The 25,899-nt window shown below is 38.1% G+C and overlaps 1 protein-coding gene across 1 annotated transcript in view; it reads left to right on the top strand.

The window, feature by feature from the left end:
- col4a3 (collagen, type IV, alpha 3) overlaps nt 1–22,630 on the top strand; it is a 49,196-nt gene extending 26,566 nt beyond the window's left edge. The window contains exons 6-52 of the mRNA XM_056474099.1: nt 24–86; nt 193–246; nt 2,877–2,903; nt 2,999–3,073; nt 3,157–3,219; nt 3,303–3,338; nt 3,408–3,455; nt 3,532–3,606; nt 3,745–3,789; nt 3,874–3,936; nt 4,698–4,742; nt 4,869–4,922; nt 5,269–5,310; nt 5,419–5,500; nt 5,584–5,619; nt 5,709–5,873; nt 5,989–6,078; nt 6,456–6,551; nt 7,113–7,183; nt 7,358–7,546; nt 7,679–7,847; nt 8,100–8,192; nt 8,275–8,379; nt 8,554–8,648; nt 8,797–8,947; nt 9,399–9,512; nt 9,673–9,840; nt 10,972–11,061; nt 11,163–11,297; nt 11,436–11,534; nt 11,603–11,692; nt 11,807–11,946; nt 12,070–12,196; nt 12,611–12,691; nt 12,823–12,924; nt 15,085–15,132; nt 15,226–15,411; nt 15,621–15,751; nt 16,052–16,124; nt 17,178–17,249; nt 17,355–17,480; nt 17,566–17,664; nt 18,860–19,066; nt 19,156–19,333; nt 19,481–19,595; nt 22,140–22,312; nt 22,434–22,630. Of these exons, the coding sequence (XP_056330074.1) occupies nt 24–86; nt 193–246; nt 2,877–2,903; nt 2,999–3,073; nt 3,157–3,219; nt 3,303–3,338; nt 3,408–3,455; nt 3,532–3,606; nt 3,745–3,789; nt 3,874–3,936; nt 4,698–4,742; nt 4,869–4,922; nt 5,269–5,310; nt 5,419–5,500; nt 5,584–5,619; nt 5,709–5,873; nt 5,989–6,078; nt 6,456–6,551; nt 7,113–7,183; nt 7,358–7,546; nt 7,679–7,847; nt 8,100–8,192; nt 8,275–8,379; nt 8,554–8,648; nt 8,797–8,947; nt 9,399–9,512; nt 9,673–9,840; nt 10,972–11,061; nt 11,163–11,297; nt 11,436–11,534; nt 11,603–11,692; nt 11,807–11,946; nt 12,070–12,196; nt 12,611–12,691; nt 12,823–12,924; nt 15,085–15,132; nt 15,226–15,411; nt 15,621–15,751; nt 16,052–16,124; nt 17,178–17,249; nt 17,355–17,480; nt 17,566–17,664; nt 18,860–19,066; nt 19,156–19,333; nt 19,481–19,595; nt 22,140–22,312; nt 22,434–22,524 (4,677 nt within the window). The 3' untranslated portion in view covers nt 22,525–22,630. The remainder of the gene's footprint in view (nt 1–23; nt 87–192; nt 247–2,876; nt 2,904–2,998; nt 3,074–3,156; nt 3,220–3,302; nt 3,339–3,407; nt 3,456–3,531; nt 3,607–3,744; nt 3,790–3,873; nt 3,937–4,697; nt 4,743–4,868; nt 4,923–5,268; nt 5,311–5,418; nt 5,501–5,583; nt 5,620–5,708; nt 5,874–5,988; nt 6,079–6,455; nt 6,552–7,112; nt 7,184–7,357; nt 7,547–7,678; nt 7,848–8,099; nt 8,193–8,274; nt 8,380–8,553; nt 8,649–8,796; nt 8,948–9,398; nt 9,513–9,672; nt 9,841–10,971; nt 11,062–11,162; nt 11,298–11,435; nt 11,535–11,602; nt 11,693–11,806; nt 11,947–12,069; nt 12,197–12,610; nt 12,692–12,822; nt 12,925–15,084; nt 15,133–15,225; nt 15,412–15,620; nt 15,752–16,051; nt 16,125–17,177; nt 17,250–17,354; nt 17,481–17,565; nt 17,665–18,859; nt 19,067–19,155; nt 19,334–19,480; nt 19,596–22,139; nt 22,313–22,433) is intronic.
- The last annotated feature ends 3,269 nt before the right edge of the window (nt 22,631–25,899 follow it).

The raw sequence follows: 25,899 nt of genomic DNA, 5'->3' as shown, positions 1-25,899 counted from the left end.
AACATCGTGTTTTTCTCTTTCAGGGGCTTCCTGGGATTCAGGGACCAAGGGGGCCTCCTGGTCTCCCAGGATGCAATGGAACAAAGGTAATGCAGAATGCATGGAGAATCAGTAATTATGTCAGTAAACATCAGTGTATATGTATTACTATATTATACTAAAGATCTCAGAATGACATTGCTTTTCTTCTAGGGTGAGCCTGGTCCTCCAGGTTTAATTGGGCCAATGGGGCGTCCTGGCAGCCAGGTGAGTTCGGAATATGAGTGTGAATGAAATTGAAAGTCAATTCAGATGATAAATATACAAGGTCAGAAGGAATATACACTGATACAATACTTACCAATGATCAATTTAAATCTATGAAATTGACAAACAAATGATTAAATAATGTGGCATAAACAAATTTTACACTTTTTTTTATTTGCCATACAGTTATTAAATTGCAAATTTCAATATTTTTTAGGTACGTTCAATGCAAAAAAATGCTTTTCTTAGATTTCTTTGTCTTGTTTCTAGTTCAGACATCTAAAAATTCTTAAATCAAGAAATGTAACCACAGGGAAATCAGGTGACAAAAGAGAGAGGATCCACATGCAGCTTTATTCAGAGTAGTCGGACAGGCAATGGTCAATGGGAACAAACAGAAGCTTGAGGACAATCCAGAAGTGTAATCAGGTCACAGACAAAAGGTCGATACAGGCGGCAGACAACGTAAACAAGGGAACAAGACAGGGGTAAAACATGGAGAGACTAAACAAGGAAAGCACTTCATTAAGTTACAGGGTATAAACCAACAAGACTCAGCAATGTCTGTGACAAAGTGAGCAGTCTATATAGTCTAAGTAATCAGTCCTTGAGCAGCTCCCAGTTGTGTGTGTATAATCAAAGGAGAACCGGAACAGATGTGTGTGAGGTGCATGATGGGAGTTGTAGTACATATGGTGACAGGATTGTAGTCCGGGTGAAAGTGAATGTTTAACAGCGATCGGCAAGCCTGGATTGCTGGTGATCATGACAAGAAGCATTTTTTAGAGAGTCAAAACATATTGTATTGTTTAAAGAAATAATGTGTCTTTAAGAAGTAATGCAAATTTAAGTGAGATTTTTTTTTTTTAAATAAGCAGAACAATCTGACAATAAGGATAGAAAAATGATGTTATGTCAACAGGAAAAACAAGATTATTTTTATTACCCCATTGGCAGATTATTTTGCTTGTTTTAAGGAAAAACTCACTTAAGTTTGGCATATTATTTCTAAAAAACAAGACAATATTTTTTGCTTGTCTAGAAAATGCTTCCTGATTTAAAAACTTTTGATATTTGGACTAGAAACCAGACAAACAATTTAAGTAAGAAACACATATTTTGCAGTGTTATCTTTTGTCGCTATTAATAGCCTTGTAAGGAGTATGCCGTGATTCGAGTCCTGGCTCATGCCTCTTTCCTGATCCCATCCCCCTGTTCTTTCACCAACTTCACTTCCTGTTTAAAGCCATCCTATCCTAATATAGTCAAAAATGCAAATAAATTAAAAATATTTAAAAAAAATTATATGTTAGGCTGGAAGTCCATAAAACATATGCCAGAGTAATTGGTGGATCATTCCGCTTTGGCGATCCCTGATCATTTTAAATGCCGTCTGACTTTTTGCTCTAAAATGAGCATTTTTATCAGGCTCTTGTGTGTATGTTCAGTAAAATCACTTTTATGGCAAAGAGTAAGTCCTTATCTCAACAAAATATCTTCCTTATCTCTCTAAATATCTCAACATAAACAAAGGAGGCTGAGATAAATGTTCATTTTTTAGGGAAATTTCAGACGGCATTTAGAGGTTTTTGCATCTGAACTCTTTATATGGTACATTTTGACTATTTTCATGTTTCTCTTTAACTGCAAATTTACTGCTGCTCCCCACCTTTTCCAGAACAACGCAGAGCCTTTACAGCCTTTGCCTCGGTTACTCCAGCAATAACAAACAAAACATCGGCATGTGTTTCAAAGTCTTGTCAGTTTTAACTCCTGATATACAGCTTTCTAACCAAAATACAGATAGTGTGTTGCATGTGTATTAAACTAAGTACTCTTTAGGACCAACTGTCATATAGGCTCACGCAAACAAAAACCTCTCATAATGTCTATCAACCTAAACATTTGGGCAACTTAATAAAACGAGCATCATCATATTAGACCAGGGGTTCTCAAACTTGGTCCTGAAGCGCTGCTGTCCTGCATATTTTACTTCCAACCCCAATTAAACACATCTGAACCAGCTAATCAATCTTTTTCTAGGTATACTGGAAACTTTCAGGGAGGTGTGTTGAAGGAAGTTGGAGCTATGCAGAACACCGGCCCTCGAGGATCGAGTTCGGACACCCCTTGTATTAGACCACAGGTGTCAAAGCCAGCTCCTGGAGGGCCGCAGCCCTGCAAAGTTTAGTTTCAACCCTGCTTCAACACACTTACCTGTAGGTTTCAAACAAGCCTGAAACACTCAATTAGTTTGATCAGGTGTGTTTGATTAGGGTTGGAACTAAACTGTGCCGAGCTCAGGGCCTCCAGGAACTGACTTTGACACCTGTGTATTAGACCTAAGAAACAGTGTCTCTTGAACAGAAAGAAAACATACTGCAAATTAACTCGATCAGGCCTTGTCTCTTTAGGTCATGCCTTGGGTAGGATTTATGTCAATTTGGGATATCAGGGGATTAATGTTCCCAGTAGAAAACACTGATATAGAGAATAAATCTGTTTTGGAGTGACTTTGTCACTTTCCATATATTGTTCTTAAGCCTTAAAAACCATAACAGGATATTTTTTAACTGTTTTTTAACTTTCAACTATTTCTAACCACAAACTTTTGTTGTTATTTTATACAGGGACGGCCAGGAATCCAAGGACTTAAGGTATGTTTTATTCTATTAGCGCTTTTAAAAAAGTTTTCAAATTGAAAGTGCATAAATGATAATTGTAGGGCAACCATTGATTACTGCTGTTTTAGGGGGAGACCATTTTTATCGCCGCTGCTGAACAAATGATGGGACTTACGGGTCATCAAGGCAAAGATGGAGATCCAGTAAGAGAATTATAAACGTGAATGCATTTTTTTTATGCATGACTTATATCATTTATTTAGTTGTATTCTGTATAATTCTACAGGGTCCACCTGGGTTGCCAGGTGTTCAAGGACATATTGGACCAGAGGGGCCTAAAGGTAACCCTGTAAGTTGCTCATTTTATTGTTTATCAAGATGAACATTGTTTTTACATTATTGTGATACTGATGCAACTAATAATGCATTTAGGGACCACAAGGCATTTCTGGATTTCCAGGAGAGAAGGTTAGTTTTGATTTGATAGGCCAGTATTAGTATGTATGTGCGTCAATCTAACTTTTTTGTTACCTGCAGGGTAAAGAAGGTCGAAGCATGGGAATACCTGGACCCAGAGGTCAAAAGGTTGATCTTTTTTTAATACTTTATTTTTATTTTATATTTCTATGTCTTTAAATTTGTTTGTGTAACTCTTTTATAGGGGGAGATGGGACCCCCTGGTATACCTGGACAAAAAGGCATAAAGTTATTTGCATCAGGTCCAAAGGAGCCTAAGGTAACATAACTGTTTTTTTTAAAAGACATATATTGTTATCTTTATTTATCTTCTTATTTATTGATTGATTTCAGTTTGTTCTGTCGGATGCTGTAATCTAAATGAATAAATGATTATTTAATATAATTTTGGTTTCAGGGTGACACTGGGGATTCTGGAGACAGAGGGAACCCCGGACTAACTGTGAGTATTTGTTTGACACTCACTCATTAAATAAAAATAAATCAAACACAATTATTTACAATGGCCCTCTTCTGTCTTTTGTAGGGTCTACGTGGTCGTCCCGGTCCTAAGGGGGAGAAGGGGGAAAGAGGAGACCCTGGGGGTCTGGTAAATATAATAAGAGATTTTTTACTTTTCCTACAGTTATACTTTATTAGTATTTTATAAATTTTATATGTATATGAGGTCAGAATTATTATTATTATTTTCTTTTTAAAATTTTTCCCAAATGATGTTTAAGAGCAAGGAAATTTTCACAGTATGTCTGATAATATTTTTTCTTCTGGAGAAAGTCTTATTTGTTTTATTTCAGCTAGAATAAAAGCAGTTTTTAATTTCTTAAACACCATTTTAAGGACAAAATTATTAGCCCCTTTAAGCTTTTTTTTTTTTTTGATAGTCTCCAGAACAAACCATCGTTATACAATAACTTGCCTAATTACCCTAACCTGCCTAGTTAACCTAATAAATCTAGTTAAGCCTTTAAATGTCACTTTAAGCTGTATAGAAGTGTCTTGAAAAATATCTAGTCAAATATTATGTACTGTCATCATGGCAAAGATAAAATAAATCAGTTATTAGAGATGAGTTATTAAACTATTATGTTTAGAAATGTGTTGAAAAAATATTCTCTCCGTTAAACAGAAATTGGGAAAAAATTAAACAGGGGGGCTAATTCTGACTTTAACTGTATGTCATATTTTATTAATGACAAACAATATAGGGAGAGATAATATAATGTTTGCAAGGGATATTCATCCATTCATTTAAGAATAAAACTTAATAGCCATACATTTCAGTTATTATTTGAATTATATAGTTTTTTTGTTTTTTTTTATCAAATGTTGTTCATTTTTAATGATTTTCAGGGTAAACCTGGAAAAGAGGGTCTGCAAGGAGAGTTGGGCTCTAAGGTATGTACTTTTTCAACTAGGATTTTTAGTGTGAATGCCAGAATGTTTTAAAGTAACCTATATATGTATTATGATATGATAGATGAGAGTAATTTGTAGACTGACTTTCCTATTTTATTCTTTCAGGGAGGGAAGGGAGATAAAGGATATCCTGGAGATACAGGCATAGAAGGAGAAAAGGTATCTATTTAGGCTGCTGTGTCACTTTAGTTGGGAAGCTGTGAAAAAAAGTTGGACATTTTAACAAACATTAGTAAATACATTAGTCAAACATTAGTAAATCACAGATGCATGCTTAATTTAAAAAACCTCCCATAAAATTTGCTTCTGACCAGAAAACTCCTTCAAATGCTTATTGAATAAGGTCAGGTGCAAAAATAGCAGTGTCAATGGATTTTTTTAGCACTACCCCTGTGCATGTGTCAATAACAACAGTGCTGTTTCACACAGTTTGTGCTGGAGCAAGCTCTTAGTAAATCTGGCCCATATTTGATGTATTCATCTGTTTCTTTGTGTGTATTTCTAGGGTCAGAAGGGTAACCTCGGCCCCCCTGGCACCCCTGGAGAGGTAGCGTTACATTCAGTTATGAAAGTGCATCTCCTGATGTTTAATTTCACTTAAATCATAATGAGGAATGAACATTTTTGTGTTGCTAACATTTGATCTGTATTTTAGTTCATTGTAATAAATACAGAGATCAAAGGCCAAAAAGGGGATCCTGGGCCACCAGGACTTCTTGGTTTACGAGGCAGTGAAGGTTAGTAACAAATCAATTACTAACATTCATGCACAAACAAAACTGAGTCAAAGAATTTAACAAAAATGCTCTTTTTATAAAAGGTTTTAATGGTTTTCCTGGATATCAAGGACTTCCAGGTAAATTATGTGCAATATCTGTAATTATGCAGATTGTTTCCCACACGTACAAACAAATGTTAACTTCCTTTTATGTTAAAATATGTTAGGGACCCCCATACAAGGACCTAATGGAGAACCAGGTCTACCAGGGTTTAAAGGTTTGAAAGGGGATAAAGGAGAGCCTGCACCTGACATTAGAGGACCCAAAGGACGTGATGGCCAACGAGGGGAACAAGGACCCCCTGGTGATCCTGGAACTCCAGGACCTTCAAGTAGGACTATCCAGGACTATTCAAAATATTTTATTAACAAAGCTTGTTGCAGCAAATTTTGGTATATGCATGTCTCAGTGGCATGTCTGTTTGTGCACCTTTTCCACATCCCCAGATGTCATAAGCCGCTTGGGACTTAAAGGACTCAAGGGTGACAAAGGCCTAATAGGCCCTGAGGGTCTGCGTGGGGATCCTGGGAAACAAGGTGAGATTCAGCTTTCTAACAGAGTTTGTTAAAATGAATATTCCTGGTTTAGTTGTAAAATTAAACTCAAGTTAAGCTTTATTTATTTAAAGATACCCTATTAAGAAAATCTGTGTATACTTAGCCATAGTCAAACAATAAGGGATCAGTATATGGAAATGGCCATACTGTGAACCTCAAACACCATTGTTTTTTGATACTCACACAGACCAAGTGAGTGTAAAACCCCGGTGAAAAAACGCCCAATCAGAACACAATTTAAAGCTTTCTGGAGGTTGTTGAACTTACCCAAAGGCACACACCTACTATGTAGAAGATTTTTGAATACATCTTGCTAATTACAAAATTCTATTATTTGTCATTTTAACACATTTAAGGAGAGCAAGGAGATCTGTGCAGGCTATGTGCTGCTTCTGCTGCTGATCCTGGACCTCCAGGACCACCTGGGGATTCAGGCGAACCCGGCAAACCAGGTAAAGTCATCATTAAGTTGGCCAGAGCAATTCATAGCAACCTTTTCAGTTTAGGTGGAGCACATTTATAAATCACTGGAAAATTAGAAATATATTAATAATGTATCCATTAGTCCAGTTCAGAACCCAGTGAAGTTGGTCCAGTTCCAAACTTGTTAAACCAAGTACAGTAATCATCAAGTTGGCCAGAAACGTAAAGAACACCCTAGAAAAATGCCTTGCAATATCCTTGCATCCACCATTTGTCTTCCATTTAATCTAATTACCTTTAATACTCATCTTAATATCACATGTCTCTATTTTGAAATCTAACTGAAAGTGGATTTAACATTTGAAAAATTCAAACAAATCAGGATCAGTATTATGGCAATAATGTTATCAGCCAAAGTTAGTAATTTATTGCATAAGTTTGTACTGTATATATTTATTGATCATTTTTGTTATTTAATAATAACATTTCCACACTTTCAGTTCCCATCTAATTGATAATTTTTAATTTAAATTTTTGAGGCTTGGCTTTGAGGCATCAGATTTATTAACATTAATAAATAATTTCTCCAGGTGCTGTAGGAGTTCAAGGTAATAAAGGATCCAGAGGCTTGAAAGGTTCACTTGGTCCAGCTGGTCCTCCGGTCAGTTTATCTACATACTGACACTGTGATCATCCTCAATAAAAGCAATCATTTGTCCAGATTGTTCAGTTGATATTTTAATATTGTTCACAATGATAGTTGAATGTGTTGATTTCTGATTGATTTATTATGATGATGATTTATTATGACTGAAGAATTCAAATGTTTTCACAGGGTTTCTCAGGTCTTACAGGTTTTCCAGGGCCTTCAGGCCCCAAGGGAGAAATGGGGATGAAATATGAGATTGGGGAAAAGGGCTTTAAAGGAGACACTGGTGCAGTAGGACTATTGGGGTTAAGTGGACAAGATGGTTTACCAGGCATCCCTGGCTTCAAAGGGCCACCGGGAGAAAAAGGAAAGCCAGTAAGAACTTGGAACCATATCCTTTGAGATAACTGAAATATCACCTGTCTAAATTTGTATATTCAGCATTAAAGTAACATATTTGTATTTTAAGTGAACTTGAAACTGACTTGAAACTAATTTGTTTTTTAGAATGCTTTAGCTTCTAAAGGCGATCAAGGATATCCAGGTGTTGGTGGGGAACAAGGTAGCACAGGTCCAATGGGCAGTCAAGGGTCAATGGGGATTGGGTCACCAGGGGCACCTGGAGAAAAAGGAAATTCGGGTGTGGTGGGCCGGCAAGGAAATCTTGGAGATCCAGGTATGAATTAATGCAGTGTATGTTAAAATATAGGATGTTTTTCTGTAGTTTACTATACATAGAAACAGTGTAGCCTAATACTATAGCTAGGCGATAAATTGTTAAATCCTACATATGATGAATGGAAATGCTAATAAAATGGTGTTTGTGCCAAATATGACAAAAGCCTTGCAAATTCAGCAAAACGCTAACATGTAACTACTAGTGACATGAATCAGAAATAGACTCAAATATTACATTTGCATCCTGCAGGTGAAAAAGGATCTCCAGGACCAGTACAAACAATACTTGGAGACCCAGGCGAGCCTGGACTGCCTGGTTCACCTGGTCTACCAGGACCTCCAGGTAAACAGTGAGGATAAAAGACTTTTAAGATGTACAAGCAGACTAGGAGGAAAATGTATAATGGTTTTAATGTGTGTATTAGGTAATGAAGGTTGTGCTGGGGTTCAAGGATTCCCAGGATTGTGTGGGTTTAAAGGACAGAAAGGACTCTCAACACCAGGAGATACTGGACTTACTGGTCCAAAAGGTGGTTAAGAAACGCATGCAAGTGCAATAAGTAAATAACCAACAAATGAAACAACTAATTCTACTAATTTAATTATTTGGTTTTACACTTTATTTAAATTTGTAAATAATTCTTATTAAATGATGTCATATGATGACACCTCAGTCTGATTTCAATTTCTTTTAATTGTTGTAGGTGATAAGGGTGTGAAAGGGAGGCAAGGTTCACCTGGTTATGGAAGTATAGGCCGTCCTGGACCTCCAGGGCCACCAGGAATGCCTGGCCCAAAGGTCAGTGTGGTGACACCCATCGTTGGTTACATTAAATAATGGCAGAGCTTTGTAGCAATATGTGTATCAAAGTTTCCATCTTTCAGCATTCAAATTATACAATGAACCCAGTTTAATGAAATTGAATTTATTAAAACCCATCCCTCAGGGTGAAATAGCATTTGGCTGCCCAGGGCCCAAGGGTAGAGAAGGTCTGCCAGGAGATGAAGGGTGCCTTGGTCCACCAGGAATCTCTGGTCCCCCTGGATTTTCTGGATGTCGAGGTCAAAAAGGACAGGATGGACCACCTGGACAATTTGGTTGGTGGAATCTTTGTTAATGCACTTTATTACTCAAGCATAATCCTTCCCTCAGGAATATGCAAATATACACAACTATACATACACACCAAAGTATGCATACAGTCATTGCAAGTTTTTTCCCCCTTCTTCAGTCAATTTACTAAGTTTGTTCCTCACCACTGTAAGTCTCTAGCTTGCTTAGCTGGGTCTTGTAGAGCTGTGCATTGGTGGAGTTGTTCTTCAGCGTTTTGGATTTCAGCAGTGACATTTGCAGTCCACTGGACTAAACTGAATTAAACTGAAATGAAGCAGTTTTAATGTACTAGAACTTTATCAATGTTAAACATTTTTGACACAATCTACTTTTTAAAAATGTGTTATAGAAATAAAGATGATTTTATACCTTTAAATAAAGATGATTTTATACCTAAATATCTGTCCATCTTTTACATAAAATCTGTCCATCCAGGTCTGCAGGGTTTTGATGGTTTTCCTGGAGTGGCTGGTGTTCCAGGATGCTGTATATCAGGGGCCAAAGGGGATGAAGGTCTCTCGGGGATCAGAGGAGCAGATGGACCCCCTGGTATGTAAATTTGACATTTTTAGATACTTGGTAAAAATTTTAAATGAAATAAATTGATGGTAAAATGTAATGAAGATACCATAGCAGCAGGACATCATGCATAGTAGGACGAATCCCCTCAATAAAGGCCACTGTGGCATACACTGGATATTGTCTTTAGGTTTGCCAGGTTTGAAAGGGCCACAAGGTGAAACTGGACTACCTGGATTGGGCATACCTGGTGTAACGGGTGTGGTTGGAATACCAGGGATCTTTGGACCAGTTGGTGCAGTTGGTTTTCGGGGACCAAAAGGTTTCCAGGGTCGGGATGGTTCCCCAGGATTTCCAGGTACTCAACATCTATCATTTTTGGAACTTTTACGCTTATCAAATAATTAATGCCAAGATGATATTTTCCATTGTGTAGAAACATTTTAATGGGTCATGAAACCTTTTGTGTAAGTTGTTTTTGACATGGCTAAAGACACCAGTAATTGATGACTTATTACAATTACATCTAATTGCACCATGAGGAGGTGAGGATTAAGGAAAGTGGAGGCTTCTTGAGGAGTTTTGTTTGAGTAAACAGGTGGATTCTTTGTGGAGGTGTTTTATTGACTAAACGTGATGCACAATGTAAATTTACATTAGCACTAATAATGGCTAACTATAGCAGAACATTCAAACACACATTAATGTGACTATTAAGCATAAAGTTATTGTAAATGCGGTTTATGTTTGCACAGTTATCTTAATTTTCATGTAAGATCATTTTCAGCACAAATAAAAAGCAGTTAATGGAATAATACATTATAATACAATTGTAATAAAAACAAATACAGAAAAATGGTGTTTATTAAAAATGGTAAAACCATTACATTATAAACAGTTATCTCTATTATTCAATCCTGACCTGCAAGAGAAATCAGTGGTGTACATGTTCTGACATTTTATACTACCCATCAGATTATGCTACCGACAATTCGAATGGTTCTGAGATTTGTGTTCAGGATTTGAGTGGGTTGAGGATGATATAAGCCTCATACCACACCACTCCACACCAAAATTTACACTGGTTGCTCAATCTGATGGGTAGCATGTTTCTACCTACTTTTTGAACGGGTGGTAGGTCAATCTGACAAGGTAGGACAAATCGACAGAACATACAGTATTTATTTACCAATGATGCTGTGAAGTAACGCCAAAGGATGCCAGGATATATAATTTCACTTGATTAAATTCCTCTGTCCTCATAACTTTTCCTTGCGTTCTTCCCTGGAGTCCTGAAGGGATGGAGCTAAGACATGAGGATATGAAGCCAAGAAAGGAAGGAAACAGGGATGCACAAAAACAATACAATACTATACAAACGCTTCTGTGGAATCTCAAACAACATAGTTTAGAGTTTTAATAACCATTTAAGCTGTTTTTCCTAAGAGGCTTAGTATGCCCTTTGGTCTATCTGCTTTGTTTTGTTCAGGTATACGGGGAGATCAGGGCAGTCCTGGAATGACTGGCCCACCTGGAGTAGATGGAAATCCTGGACCACCAGGGCTCCGGGGACCTAAAGGTTCAAATATACACATATACAAACACAGCAGTGATTTTCATTTAAGGTACTTTTTTTTCTTTTTTATGAAAATATTAATTGATGTCTCAATCTCTTATCAGGTTTAATGGGTAAGAATGGCGTGCCAGGTGATGAAGGGAAGCCTGGGGAGCCAGGAGACCCTGGGCCCCGTGGCCCAAAGGGACAATCATCAAATGTTACGTCTCCAGGAGAACTTGGTCCCCCTGGCTTACCAGGTGACTCATTCAACAGTTAAATTTAAACATACCAGTTCAATATGCTTTTATGTGGCTGCATTCAGTTTGTCTGCAATATCAGTTCTTTTGATGGAACTTGGGAGACTTTCAAGCTTTATGACAACCTCTGTGTTTTAGGTCTCCTTGGTCTGCCTGGCAATAAAGGGGAAATAGGACTTCCGGGCATTTGTGGGGAATGTGGGAAGAATGGAGTTCCAGGAAGTTCTGGTCCACCAGGTATAGAGGCTGAATTTCAAAACCTTGCTATCCGCATTAGAACATAGTATAAACATTCTCTTTTTCAGGCCCTCCTGGTGACCCTGGCCTAAAGGGGTTCCCTGGAAATCAGGGTATTAATGGAAACTTTGGTGATCAAGGAGTTATGGGCTTTCCGGGCAAGTTCATGCACATCCATTATTGTAAAAGTTGATTCAACACCTTGATGCTTCATAAGTCATTTCCACAAATCATTTCACTTGTTAAAATGTGTTAATCATTTTATCTTGCAGGAGTGAAAGGCATTAAAGGTTCACCTGGTTTTCATGGGGAGCCTGGAATTCCTGGTGTTCCAGGACCAAATGGACCAAAGGGGATCAAAGGTGATCCTAGCCCCCCTGGGCCTGAGATTCCAGGACTACTTGGTGAGAAGGTATCATTTTCAAACTTTTGGCAAAATTCTAGTTCCTGTCTAAAACCGAATGTCTTATTTACCTTCAACGGTAACACACTAACCCACTGCGCACTATCTTGATTTATTTCTTTATTCCGTAAGGGTGAACAAGGGTGTCCTGGAGGTATAGGGAAGAAAGGTGACAAAGGTATATGTGGAATAAATGGGCTCCCAGGTTTCTCTGGAGTTCCTGGGGAAAGAGGAGAAACTGGAGTAACAGGAGATCCAGGTATTACATTTATAAAACATAAAACTTTTAAGTGAACTTGAAGGTTCTCCAGTTGCTTCTTAAATACTCATCTGGAGATCTTTCAATTTGTGGATTTCATTGAACTGATCTCAAGCTGATGAAACAAAAACTACTCTGTCAAATCAGACATACTTGCAGTGGCGTCATCTCAATGTCTATCCAATAACATGTTCAGGTTCAAGTCATACCAATCTGGGTTAACATCAGCAGCATCTCAGTCAGCATACATATGTCGTTCTCCCTCGAGTCTGTTTTGAACTTTTTTCTTCATAAGAGCACAATCCTCTCAGTAATGCTCTAAGTAACTTTTTGTATAGTACACTATTAAAACTCTCTTAAATAACAACATTCTGTTATGTATTTTGTTATGGATATTGGTATGTATTTTATCAGGACCCCCAGGAGAACCTGGTGATGAGGGTTTTGATGGGTTTCCAGGTCCACCTGGATGTGAAGGGCCCTGTGGTCCACCAGGTATGATCCCATGATTTTTTAAATGTAAAATGGAACCTATACATACAAACAAACACCATATATGTGTATTTTGTAAAACATTAAGAATTCACACAAATTGTTTGGTTCAGTAGTTGTCTGTGTTCTTTAAGGTGTTCCTGGCTCGCCGGGAGACCCTGGACCTCCAGGACCTCGGGGAGAACAGGGCAGAGATGGCATTCCAGGGTCAGCTGGAGAAAAAGGAGACAGAGGGTGTAAGACACTGCACACAAACACAAAAATTTTAAAGAGCCACGAAATCCCTGTTTCAGCAGGATGTTTTCATACCTCTAGTTTGGAAAAATTCAGGAAAGTGGGTGTGTCTAGCTCTGTTTAGGGGGTAGTGTCGGGGAGGGAAAGAGGGAAGGTTTTGGATAAAAATGGGAGTTTCCGTTAGGGCACGTGCTGATTTTCACAGAGGCAAAACAAACACACAGAGGCAGAGGAGAAAAACAGTGACTGTGTTTACATGGACATCAGTAATCGAATTAGTATAGCCAAATAATTCATTTAACTGCAGTTTGGCACTTTTACTTTCATGCAGGAACATTTTATGCTTGCCCCCGTGACATTTAATGGAATGTTTGATACCGCACGTCATATAAGAGAAAAAAACCTCAGAATTTCTCGGTAACTTAGATGCACTCGGTAGGTAGCATCAGAAAGCCATGTGTGTAAAGAGTATCGTGTCACAAAATGCGGTGAAAAATCTACACGACAGTAATAGTTTGATTGCAGTGTTTACATGTTTACACTTGGAGAGCAGCATTTACAGTGGATCTTTCAGTCCATAATCAGGGCTGGCGCGTACATCGGCGACACCTCCCTCACCACCCGCGTCCTCAGCAATTATATCTGCGCCTAGGGAGTCAGAATAGAAAGGGCGACGTCCGCGACACCTCCCTCACTACCCGCGTCCCCAGTTATATCCCCCCCCCCCCCCTCCGCGACACCCCCCTACCATCCCCTCGGTTCTTCAATTTCATCCGCGACCCCCCCTCCAGTTCTTCAATTTCATCCGCGACCTCTCACCATTGCCGCCCCCCCCAGCCCAGTCCTCACTTCCTTAACGGGTCACTTTCGTTTTCACTTTCGGTTGAGGGTGGCGTGATCGTCCTTTTCCTAGAGCGGCAGTTCAGCTTGCTCCGGCACTGTCCATAATATTGTAGTGATTTTAACGTACTGTAAACTTAGTAACTAAATCATTTTGACTAAAGTATGTCTTTAAAAACTGAAAGAGTACTGCTGACGATAAAACAAAGAAAAACAAGCAAAGCCCACTGATCGCTTACTTACAAAATCTGTAGAGACAGACTGGAGCTGTGTCAATTTTAAAAGCAGACGAGCGGCAAATCGGGATTTCACCATTTTCAGATGCGAAAAGCTCTCAGGTAAAAAATTATCCTTACAAATGTATTTCTGTGGCGTGTCACGAGCACTGTAATCCACACGTGAGTCCAGCTGTGCTCTCATAGCGGGGAAATGATCGTGCCCAACTGAGTCTGGTTTTTCTCTAGGTTTTTTTTTTCATCACATTCTCCAATTGATGAAGTTTTTTTTTTCTTGCCGCTGTCGCCACTAGCTGGCATGGTTCGGGATCTGTAGAGCTGCGCATTGGCTGCGATGGATTGCTCTTCAGTGTTTGGACTCTCAGTAGTGACTATTAAACCATAATGAACTGAGCTAAACTGAACTGAACTTAAACTCTGAAAATTGAACTGACACTGTTTCTATTTACTATGATCTTTTATGTGAAGCTACTTTGACACAATCTAGATTGTAAAAGCGCTATACAAATAAAGGTGAATTGAATTGAATTGAAAATGAAAACAAAACCTTCGTTGCAGCACATTTAAAAACGCAAAACTGATGACCTGTGTCTCCAAACAATTCTTCTTCCACTTATTTTGGCAACACAACGGGGTGTCTCTCTTCCGTCTGAACACTGTAAAAGGTAAAAACTGTCTTCGAAGCTATCATGCATATTAATGAAGTTTCACCGCATACACAATAGAGCGCGCTAATTGGTTTGAACCAAGTCTTTCTCATGAATTAATGCTGCACGCTCAGAGACGTCACGATGCACTCGCAGGTACAGATGTCCACTCTCCACGCTGGAATACACACAAGTATCTAATCGTTGTGACGTAGCTTCAAAAAAATTTTTACAGCCGGAAGAATGAATTTGCTCGAAGTAACGCAAAAACAACAAATTTTTACTTTTTTTGTGAAATATATGTGTCCTAATAGTGTTTTTAGCAGCATGGGACACATATATGACTGTCAACAGCTCAAACAAATGTGTTTTTGGTGTTTCGTGACCCTTTAACACGTAGCAGTATTATAATTGAACAATATTGATTTTGTTGTTTTAGGTATTATGACTGGGGATTCTGGCCTACCTGGCATCAAGGGTGAGAAAGGTATGTCCATGCTTAGAAAGCCCACAAATTTTAACACATAATGATCCTAAACATGTACCCATGCTTATAGAATCCTTATTTGCCTAATTTCAGGCATTAAAGGCACCTGTGGACCACCAGGGCCATGTGGAGCACCAGGACCCTGTGGCCCATCTGGAGATATTGGTTCTCCAGGCAAACCTGGAGAAAAAGGGCAACGTGGGTGTTCTGGACCACCTGGTGTCTGTATTAGTGGTCCAAAAGGAGAACGAGGACCTAATGGGTTTCCTGGTCCACCAGGTGATTAATTATCTTTGATTGTCAGTGATGCTTGATAGTAACTATTGCTAATACCTAAAAATCCCTTACCGTATTAAACTTGCTATCAATTGTGTAGTCCCAAAAAAGTGGTTTACTATTAGTTTATGTAGAATTTTGCTAAATAGTGTGCTTGGTAATCTGTTCTACTTAGTAACAGATATATTTTATGTGTTTATTTGTAAATACAGGCCTCCAAGGACCATGTGGGCCTCCTGGTGACCCAGGTCCAGGCCTTAAGGGAGATAAAGGCTGTGTCGGGCCCCAAGGACGTGTGGGACCACCTGGTTGTGCTGGTGACCGGGGAACTCCAGGTGAACCAGTAAGTGGACACAAAAGTTTACAGAACTAAGGTGAAATTTTAAACTCCAAAATTACTTATAGTTTTGATTAAGTTCTGAAAATGTGAATCAGTGTTATTTTATTATTGTACTATTACAGTATTTAAAAAATCTTTTTTTTTTAATTTTGTTATCGTTTCAATTTTAGTTTTAGTCATAAAAAATGAGGCATTCTCCTTTAATATTTCAATTTGATTCTACTTCATCATTGTTTTCTGAGTTTAATTGAAATATTTAGTTTGCTTGATTGATCCAGTCGTGATGAGCTGTAATGTTTTCAGGGTAAAGATGGAGACTGTGGTTTAAGGGGTCCAAAAGGAAATATAGGGCCTTTGGGTAGAGTTGGGCCAGATGGTAAGAAATCTATGCATTTATTAAAAATATAATGGAATTAGGGTTGGGCGATGTTGACTAATTTGGCATTGTACGCTGTCTAATGTGAAACATCGCTATGGACGATGGAATCGTCATCGTAGGTGGCGGTGAATTACTTACTTATGAATAATTAATTAATTGTGTATGAATAATTAATTAATTCATAATTAATTCATTATTTGTAGCTATACCATTTCAACTACCTGACCGCATGGTCTTTGTTTTTCTCATAACCAAATAATAAATCAATAAAAATAAGTTACACACAAATTACCACCTGTCAGTCACTTTTTCTGCGGGACTCTGAGTAGGCATGAATAGGCAGAGTGATCTGTTTTGTTATAATGGCGTCGACAAACGTGGTTGGTAAAAAAGTGCACAACCAACAGTATCAGTATCTAAGTACAAGTGTGAAAGCGAAAGACTGAAGCAGTGTACAGACATTGTGACACGTTACCTGAAAGATTTAAAAGACCAAAGAGTCGTTAGATAGAGACAAGATTAATTAAATATCACGTTTAACGACTATAGTGAGACGCCATCCAGCCTTGATAAACTGTTCAACGTGCACTGCTCTCTGGGGTTTTGTGCTCAAAGCACCCGCTGACTGCTGGAGCTCGAACTCGCACATACACTGTTGCTGCAGCACATGACAGAGTGTGTGTGTTTCTGTGTGTGTGGTCACGTGATGTGCGTTTTCAGCGATATAGTGTGGAAGGAGAGCTTTTCAGACATGCTAGATGAAACGCCAGTGTAGATGTTGATCGTTTTTGTTCTAAAATGGCATTTTAAAACTAAGATGTATTAGTGTAAATGGGGCCGTCTGTACTTTTCGAGAGCGGGTTGCTGCTGCGACGAGGGCGGGGTGGAGTATTGCGATGCTGCCTCAGCATCGTGATGTCTACCGGCCATCTGCAATGGACGATGGCATCGTCTATCGACCCAACCCTAAATGGAATCTTGAATTATTAAATGTTTAGACTGATAGATATATATTCATTTATCGTTAGTTTTTCTATAATTGTTTTATAGGACAAAAAGGACACTGTGGTCCAGTTGGACCTGCTGGATTAAAAGGTTGTAAAGGACCTCCTGGAACTAAAGGTGATTGTTCATATACTGGCATCATACAATCATACATTTAAAAAAAAAACCTTGCCAATTTGTGCTGTCAAAATATGAACATTTTTAATCTTTGTGATTATTTAGGGCTGAAAGGCTGTGATTCCACAGTTGAGATCTTTTCTACACCTGGAGATCGTGGAATTCATGGAAATACCGGACAGAAAGGAGAACCAGGGGATAATGGAGATAAAGGGTTGCGAGGTCCAAAAGGTACAGCATCACAAGCACACCTCTCAATGTTTGAATTTAATGTTTTATGAAATTATTGTGCATTTGCATAATTTTGATCTTTTAGGAACAAAAGGTCAAAAAGGAGATATAGGTGCAAACGGACCTGATGGATCTAAGGGGGTGCTCGGGCTGCAGGGAGACAGTGGAGAAAAAGGACGTAAAGGTAGGATTTTGTTTGTAAATATGTCTCCTCGCAGCAGATTTTCATTTGTGTGCATGACAAAGGAATTCCTGGTGCCGGGGGAGGGGCGGAGCGGTGAAATTATGGGTAATTTACCAGTAGAAATAACAAAACGGGAGGGTGGCGGGAGATGGGTCTGAAACATGGGAGACTCCCAGGAAAAACAGGAGCAGGTATTGGCAGGTATGACAATCAAACATACACGCATTCAGCCTGGCACAGCATTGTTTTAGATGTTCTGTCAGGTTATAAAAGATGTTTTGTTTTATCTCTATCACAGCAGTAATCCTAGGCAAAGGACTACATGTTTTTTTTTTTGATTCAGACCAAAACTACAGAGAGCTAAAATGCCAGTGTGAATGCTTTAAAAGAGCTTTCTATTTTAATAATTACTAATTGTATATTACCACAGAAATGTGGATTAATAAGATTCTTTATTATTTCTTTTACAATCACAAAAGCTGCATTTATTCAATAAAAAAGTTGAATAAAAACTATATATTTTGAAACCTGATTATAATTTTAAAATAACCCATTTTATATGTGGGTTATAATTTTAAAATAACCCATTTCTGTTTTAATAAATTCTGAATTGCAGTTTATTCTGTGATAATGAAGTTTAATTGTTAGCAGCATCACAGAAATCAATCTAACATGATCATTTGACATTATTATTATCATCATTAAATGTAATCCTTTGATAAATAGAACATTTAAAAGATGTTCTTACTGTCACTTTAAATCAGTTTAATACATTGGTACACACTTTATCTTGATGGTCATTTTGAGTATTAGTAGACTGTTTGCTTACTATCTGTTGATACTGCTCCTTCAACAGACATTTAACTGACTATGAGAACATAGTACATAAGTACATGTCAACTTACACTAACCCCAAGCCTTACCCCAGCCTAACAGTCTACTTATAATCTAATGAGAATTAGTTAGCATGTAGATGCATTGTAACTTAAAATCAACAAACGGACCATCAAAATAAAGTGTAACCAATACATTTTAACTGAATAAAAATATGCATTTACAATCTTACCAACACCAACCTTCAGATAATATTCTCCCGCACATTAATGTCTGCTTAGTTCAACATTTTGACATTTGTCCAAAATTCCCAATGAATTGTTTGTCATTTTCATGTACTAATGTTGTTTTGCCTCCTAAGGTGCTCGCGGTTTGACAGGTGAAGTGGGTGCCAAGGGCGCACCAGGTGCAAAAGGTCCACAACTGAGAAAAAGAGACGGATTCCTTTTCACCAGACATAGTCAGACAACAGTTATACCAGAATGTCCTGCGGGGTCAAAACGTTTATACACTGGATATTCGCTTCTCTTCATCAACGGCAATAACCGCGGACATGGACAAGACCTAGGCACGAAATGCACACACAACATTTATATAACATTTCATGCATATAGACACAGAAGCAACAATTATAAGTGTTTCCTTGTGTGGTTGTAGGAACTCTGGGAAGCTGTTTGCCGATGTTCAACACCATGCCTTTTATGGTGTGTAACCGTGATGAAACTTGTCGCTACGCCTCTCGAAATGACTACTCCTATTGGCTGTCAACAGACACACCAATGTTACCTGACCAGCAAATGATGTCTGGTGAAATATTGAAATGGTACATCAGCAGGTAAACACAGATCATATATTTCCTCTTTCCTCTTGGCCTGTTCTTTGGTTTGATTTTAGTTTTATATAAAATTGTATGACATGAAATAGATGAGATAATAATAACATGAAAAAAAACTCTAACTCTTTCTCTTTCTTTTCCTCAAAGGTGTTCAGTATGTGAGGCAACAGCTAATGTTATAGCAATTCACAGTCAGACCATTAACATCCCACAATGCCCTGTTGGATGGCTTTCACTATGGGAAGGTTACTCCTTTGTAATGGTAAGAGGAACACATTATTTACTAAGTATGACAGGACAGACATTGTGTGAGATCAACATGGTTGTTAGCTTGGAGGTCATCTTTATTCTATTGTATGTTTAAACCTGGCAAACACTTAGTATTTAGAAATATGTGTATACAAATACAGTGGGGGGAATAAGCATTGAACATGTCATCATTTTTCTCAGAAAATATATTTCTGAAGATGCTGTTGACTTGAAAGTTTCACCGGATGTTGGTACCAACCAAAGAAATCCATATATGCACAGAAAACTAACATTTTATTAGTTTACAAATTAAGTTACATTTAATAAAATGAAACGACACAGGGAAAAAAGTATGATGGAGATGAAACCAGTGTGGACATTTCAGCATGACAATGATCCAAAACACAGCCAAGGAAACTCTTTAATGCTCTCAGAGAAAGAAAATCAAGCTGTAGAATGGCCCAGCCAATCACCTAACTTAAATCCAATATAAAATACAAATGAAAGATCAGATTTGATAGACGAGACCCACAGAACTATCAAGATTTTTACACTTTGTTGAAGTCTTTGAAAAACTCACACCTGAGCAATGCATGTGTCTTCATTCTCCATATGAGAGGCGTCTTTAAGCTGCCATCACCAGAAATGCCTTTTATATAAAGTATTAAATACATTCAGTATTTCAGTACTTTCTCCTTTCACTTTAATTTTATTATATATTTTTTATGTTTGTATTGTTTGGATTTTTACCTAAATCTGGTTCAATTATGTCAACAGCTGCTTTAGAAATATTATTCCCAGGAAAAAAACATGACATGTTCAATACTTTTATTTACAGGAAAAGGGTTACCATGTTTCTTATTTTGTTTAAAATGTCCCTTTTAAATCAGTTTCAGTTTCAATTGTAAGCTGAAATAACTTTGTTAATTTGACAGTTAATTTGATTTAGCTTAAATATTTTTCAGTATTAAAATCCAAGAAATGTTAATCTTTGTTCATTTTCAATCACTTTGTTTATGTCAATTTTTGGCACTAGGCTGATTGGAAGAAATTGTCATGTTAAAATATCAAAAATATATAATACATTGTGGAAGTGAATTTAAACAACCCAAAACTCACATTGCTCAAACAATACATAAATCGGCTGACATTCCACTACATTGAACAATAAATGAATGTAAAATGTTTAAGTCTGCTATTTGTGAATACATGTTTGCATTTTATTTTGCTATATTACACTAAAATATGTTTGGGTCAAGCAGTAGTGTTGCTAGACATAAAGCTCTACTGGGGCATGCCATATCCCCCATCCCCCCCCCCCCCTCTCTCTCTCTCTATATATATATATATATAGATATATATATACACACACACACACACACACATATATATATATATGTATATATATATATATATATATATATATATATATATATATATATATATATATATATATATATATATATATATACAAAAAAGATATATTTTTATATATTATTTATTATAATTAAAAGTATTATTGTTATTAGACAATTATTCTAAATAAATAACAGAAATTAATCCTAAATGTAACTGGAAAACAACGTAAAGACACAACTGGAGTGATATGCTAAGATCATTTATGAAATCTTTTGCATGAATAATAATTTCATTTGAATGAAATTCTATAGACAATTTAATAGAATACAAAAAAAGATGTTTTTTTAGGATTATCTGTTGTCTTAGACTTGACACATGGCAGAGAATTAGGTTTATTAGGTCTTCCCTCCCTGACTCGTCATTCCTCCTTTTTACTTTATACAAAAAAATCTATCAGGAGGCATGCTTAGAAAGATCACCATCACATTATTAAGACTTTAGTTTTGTCGACTTGCAAAGCTCAATGATTAAGCAGCAAGTACATTTTTTGCCGTCCATGTTAACAACCGGGACTCGCACCGGGAGAAAAGCAGCGCGTCAGGGTCCAGCTGGAGCGGTGTGTGAGGCACGCGGGTATTGTTTTCTGCACACATGCAGAGATGCATCAGTTTGTTTTTTAATTTACTACATTGCTTTCACCAGCGTTATAACGTCTTTATTCCAGGAGAACCACTCTTAATAAACACACTTTGCATATGAAGTAAATCATATCTCAAAGCACTTACTGGGGCACTGGCGAATTTTACTGGGGCAAGTGCCTGAGTAAATTGCGTCTAGCATTGCCCCTGGAGTCAAGTCAATTTTTAGGGAAATTAGCAATTTAGAATTTAGAATTATAATAGAATTAAATATTTTACATTATCCCCCAAAAATCTATTTATAATAAATGTTCCATTTACAAAGAATCCTAAAAACTGCAAATTGGTATGAGTGTGTATAAAGTACATTATAACAATGTTAAAATAGAAAAGATATATTAAATGACAATAATATTGCACATTACTACCATTTTTGAATTGATTTAGCAGTTGTGTGTATATATTCTCACGCATTAAAACAATAAAAGTGTAATGCAGCTTTACATTTTTCTCGTAAATTAAGATAATAAAACTTTACTTGATCTGATTGATATCCTTAGCAAACAGGAGTTGGCGCAGAAGGTTCCGGGCAACCGTTGGTCTCTCCTGGATCCTGTCTAGAACAATTCCGGAAAATTCCATTCATAGAGTGTCATGGTCGCGGCACCTGCAACTTCTATCCTGATTCCTACAGCTACTGGCTTGCTTCACTCGACCACAGCAATATGTTCAGGTACAAGACTTTTGACAGTTTGTGTTAAAATAGTAGATCTGGATAATTCTTTTAGATTTTATTAATACTGAGCATATTTTAAGTAAACAACCTCCTGAACTTTTTTATTGTAATTCCTCAGTATGCCAAACCGCCAGACAGCAAAACAGAAAGAAATCATCAGCCGCTGCCAGGTCTGTATGAAGCAACAGCCTCAAGGTGACCTTGCTTAAAGACTTGAACTATGAACTTCTATTTGTCAGTTTTCCATGACTAAAGTCAGATCCTTGAGGTCAACGCATCAACAAAGGAGTTTCTGACCCAGACACAAAAAGATGGATTACTGTCAATCAACGTTTCTTTTTTTTTGGTTTTGGATTGACTTTATCCTGAATCCAAAGTACCAGTTCAGTGTTTATTAATCTCCAGTAAGGATTTTTCAGCCGTGTCTTGATCTTCCGCATCCTGTCCAGCACTTATAAATGTGTATTTCTCTTAACCTTAAAACTGAAAGGTCAAATCAGGATTTGGGGTGACTTCAGTTTAGCCTTTTTAAATATTTTCCATGCTTTTCAGTGTAACCTTTTAATTTGTATTCGATTATGAAAGACTTTTGCTTGTGAGGAAATTGCAATTTTAAACCATTGCAAAAATTCACAATTCAAACCTGCATTGAGAAACAGGCTCAGTGAATGTTAATTGAACTCAGATTGCTCATATTGAGCATGAACTGTGTATATATAATTCAGTATTTAAAATGGATAGACACAATATAGTTAACTTTTAGTTTAGTTATTATGGTTCATTGGTCATTATTGTTAACAACACATTATTGTCTTGCTGACTAACACTTTACAAACACATATAAGTTTAATGTGTTACTAATTTAATAAAATACAAAATAGCATACCTTAATTGCAGGTGTTCGATGTTCCCAAATTATTTTACAAACATCCTTTGAGAAATTCCCAAAGGTATTTTATAAGTATTGTGGATTTTTTTAGATGGTTTTCATTGTAAGCAAGGCATGCTTAGAATTTGGACTATGATTTACATTTTGCTCTATTATACAAATACTGTACATTGACTTGGATACACTTTGCAACTGGAACTTTATTCAATGAAAGAATCAGTATGTATATTTTCACTATACACACTTTTTGTACAAAGCTTATTTGAAATAGTTTGTGGTGCTTAGATTTAAAGGAATGGTGTATCCCCAAAAATTACATTTGTTGTTAATTTACCCACCCTCAGGCCATCCAAGATATAGGTGACTTTCTTCCTTCAGTAAAACATCCTAGAAGATTTTTAAGTCAACATCTACTGGAACTTTGAAGACTTTGAGGCTGGTTTTTATGCAGACTGCATGAATTGAAACTCCTTGAAAACTCCAAATTGATAGTGGAGCAGAATTCTGAAACATAGCAAGCTCCACAGCAGAGTGTGACGTAGGCTCTGGAGTAAAGTCGTGGAGCAGGCACTGCAGCAAAGTCTGAGCGGGTTCTGAATTGGAGTTATGGACTGAGAATGCTTGGAGCATTGTACAGGCCAAACACAAAGCAATTTGGTAATTCCTTGGCAAGCATGTGTAGGGGCCACAGGTCTAGAGACCTCGCACTGGCTGCCAATCTCGGAAACCTGTGTGGTGATGTGAGTCTTTTGTTCTGAGTGGAGTAGACATGACAGGGCAAGATTCTGGAACAGCAGGTGTAATGGGCAAAACCCTAGGATAGTGGCTCTGATGGGACGAGGCTCTAAACAAACAACCATGACTGGCCACGTCTCTGAAAAAGCAGTTGTGATTGGGAAAGCCTTTAAATAAGAAGCCGTGAGAAGATGAGACTTTGATCAGGCAGTCATGGCTGGGTGAGGCTCTGAACAGGCAGCTGTGATGGGGCAAAACCCTGGAACCGTAGCAATGATTGGACAGAGCTCTGAACAGGCAGCTGTGATTTTGAAAACCCTGGAACAGCAGCAATGGTGGGGCAAGGCCCTGAACAGGGAGCTGTGATGGAGAAAACCCTGGAACAGCAGCTGTGATGAGCAAATCTCTGGAACAGCAGCAATGATGGGGCAGGACTCTGAACATACAGCTGTGATGGGGCAAAACCATGGAACAGCAGCAATGATGGGGCAAGGATCTGAACGGGGGGTTGCGATGGGGCAAAACCTTAGAAGAGCAGCAATGATAGGGCATGGCTTTAAATGGGGAGCTGTTACAAGGCAAAACCCTGGAACAGCAGCAATGATAGGGCAAGGCTCTGGACAGGCAGCGGTGATGGCAAAACCTTGGAACAGCAGCAATGATTGGACAAGGCTCTAAAAAGTCAGGTGCGATGGGGCAAAATTCTGGAACTGCAGCCATGATGGAGAAAAAAACGCAATGATGGGGCAAGGTTCTAAACAGGCAGCTGTGATGAGGCAAAGCCCTGGAACAGCAGCAATGATGGGGCAAGGCTCTGAACAGGTAGCTTTAATGTGGCAAAACCCTGGAACAGGAGCTATGATGTGGCAAGGCTCTGAACAGGCAGCTGTAAAGAGAAAAAAAACAAAACAGCAGCAGTGATGGGGCAAGTCTCTAAAAAGTCAGGTGTGATGGGGCAAAATTCTGGAACCGCAGCCATGATGGGGAAAAACTGCAATGATGGGGCAAGGCTTTGAACAGGCAGCTGTGATGGGCAAAACCCTGGAACAGGAGTTATGATGGGGCAAGGCTCTGAACAGGCAGTTGTGACGTGGAAAACCCCCCAAACAGCAGAAATGATGGGTCAAGGCTCTGAACAGGCAACTGTGATGGGGCAAAGCCTGGAACAAGAGCTATGATGAGGCAAGGCTCTGAACAGGCAGCTGTGATGGGGTAAAAGCCTGAAGCAGCAGCAATGATGGGGCAAAACCCTGTTATAGCAGCAATGATGGAGCAAGACTCTGAAAAGGGCAGCTGTGATGGGGCAAAACCCTGTAACAGCAGCAATGATGGACAAGACTCTGAAAAGGCCAGCTGTGATGGGGCAAAACCGTGTAACAGCAGCAATGATGGGTTAAAGACTCTGAAAAGGGCAGCTGTGATAGGGCAAAACCCTGGAACTGGAGCTATGAAAGGGAAAGGCTCTAAACAGGCAGCTGTGATGGGGCAAAACTGAATGGCTTGAGTGTGAGTAAATGAACCCCAAATCAAATGTTTTGAGTGAACTATCCCTTTAAAGATGTTCATATTTAACTCCGAATGACTCAGAGTTAATGGTGCTATTTAATAGATGAATGAAAAGCAAAAGAAACACTGAGAGGGACAAAGTGTGTGTATATATGTAGTCATTCTGTGAATTCACGAGACACTTATCATAGTTTTTCATTAAGGAGATTTCCAGATGACTCATATTCAATTAAAGGAGGAACTGTAATGAATTATTACACTTAAAAGCTTGAATCCATTGAGAAAGTATGAGTGCAGTCTTGACAACGCTTCCTCAGAAAAGTTTTCATTGTATAATCTGCTTTGTTGCAGATCTGTTGCACTCAGTCAGGTGTATATTTCGTCTGTTTTTTATTATACCTAATGATCGAAAGCAGAATTGGCTGGAAGTGTGATTCATGTGGTAATGTGAATC

Source organism: Danio aesculapii, chromosome 15 (genome assembly GCF_903798145.1).
Source record: "Danio aesculapii chromosome 15, fDanAes4.1, whole genome shotgun sequence".
NCBI lineage: Eukaryota > Metazoa > Chordata > Actinopteri > Cypriniformes > Danionidae > Danio > Danio aesculapii.
Note: the sequence above shows the minus strand (reverse complement) of the source record. Positions and strands in the feature narration are given on the sequence as shown.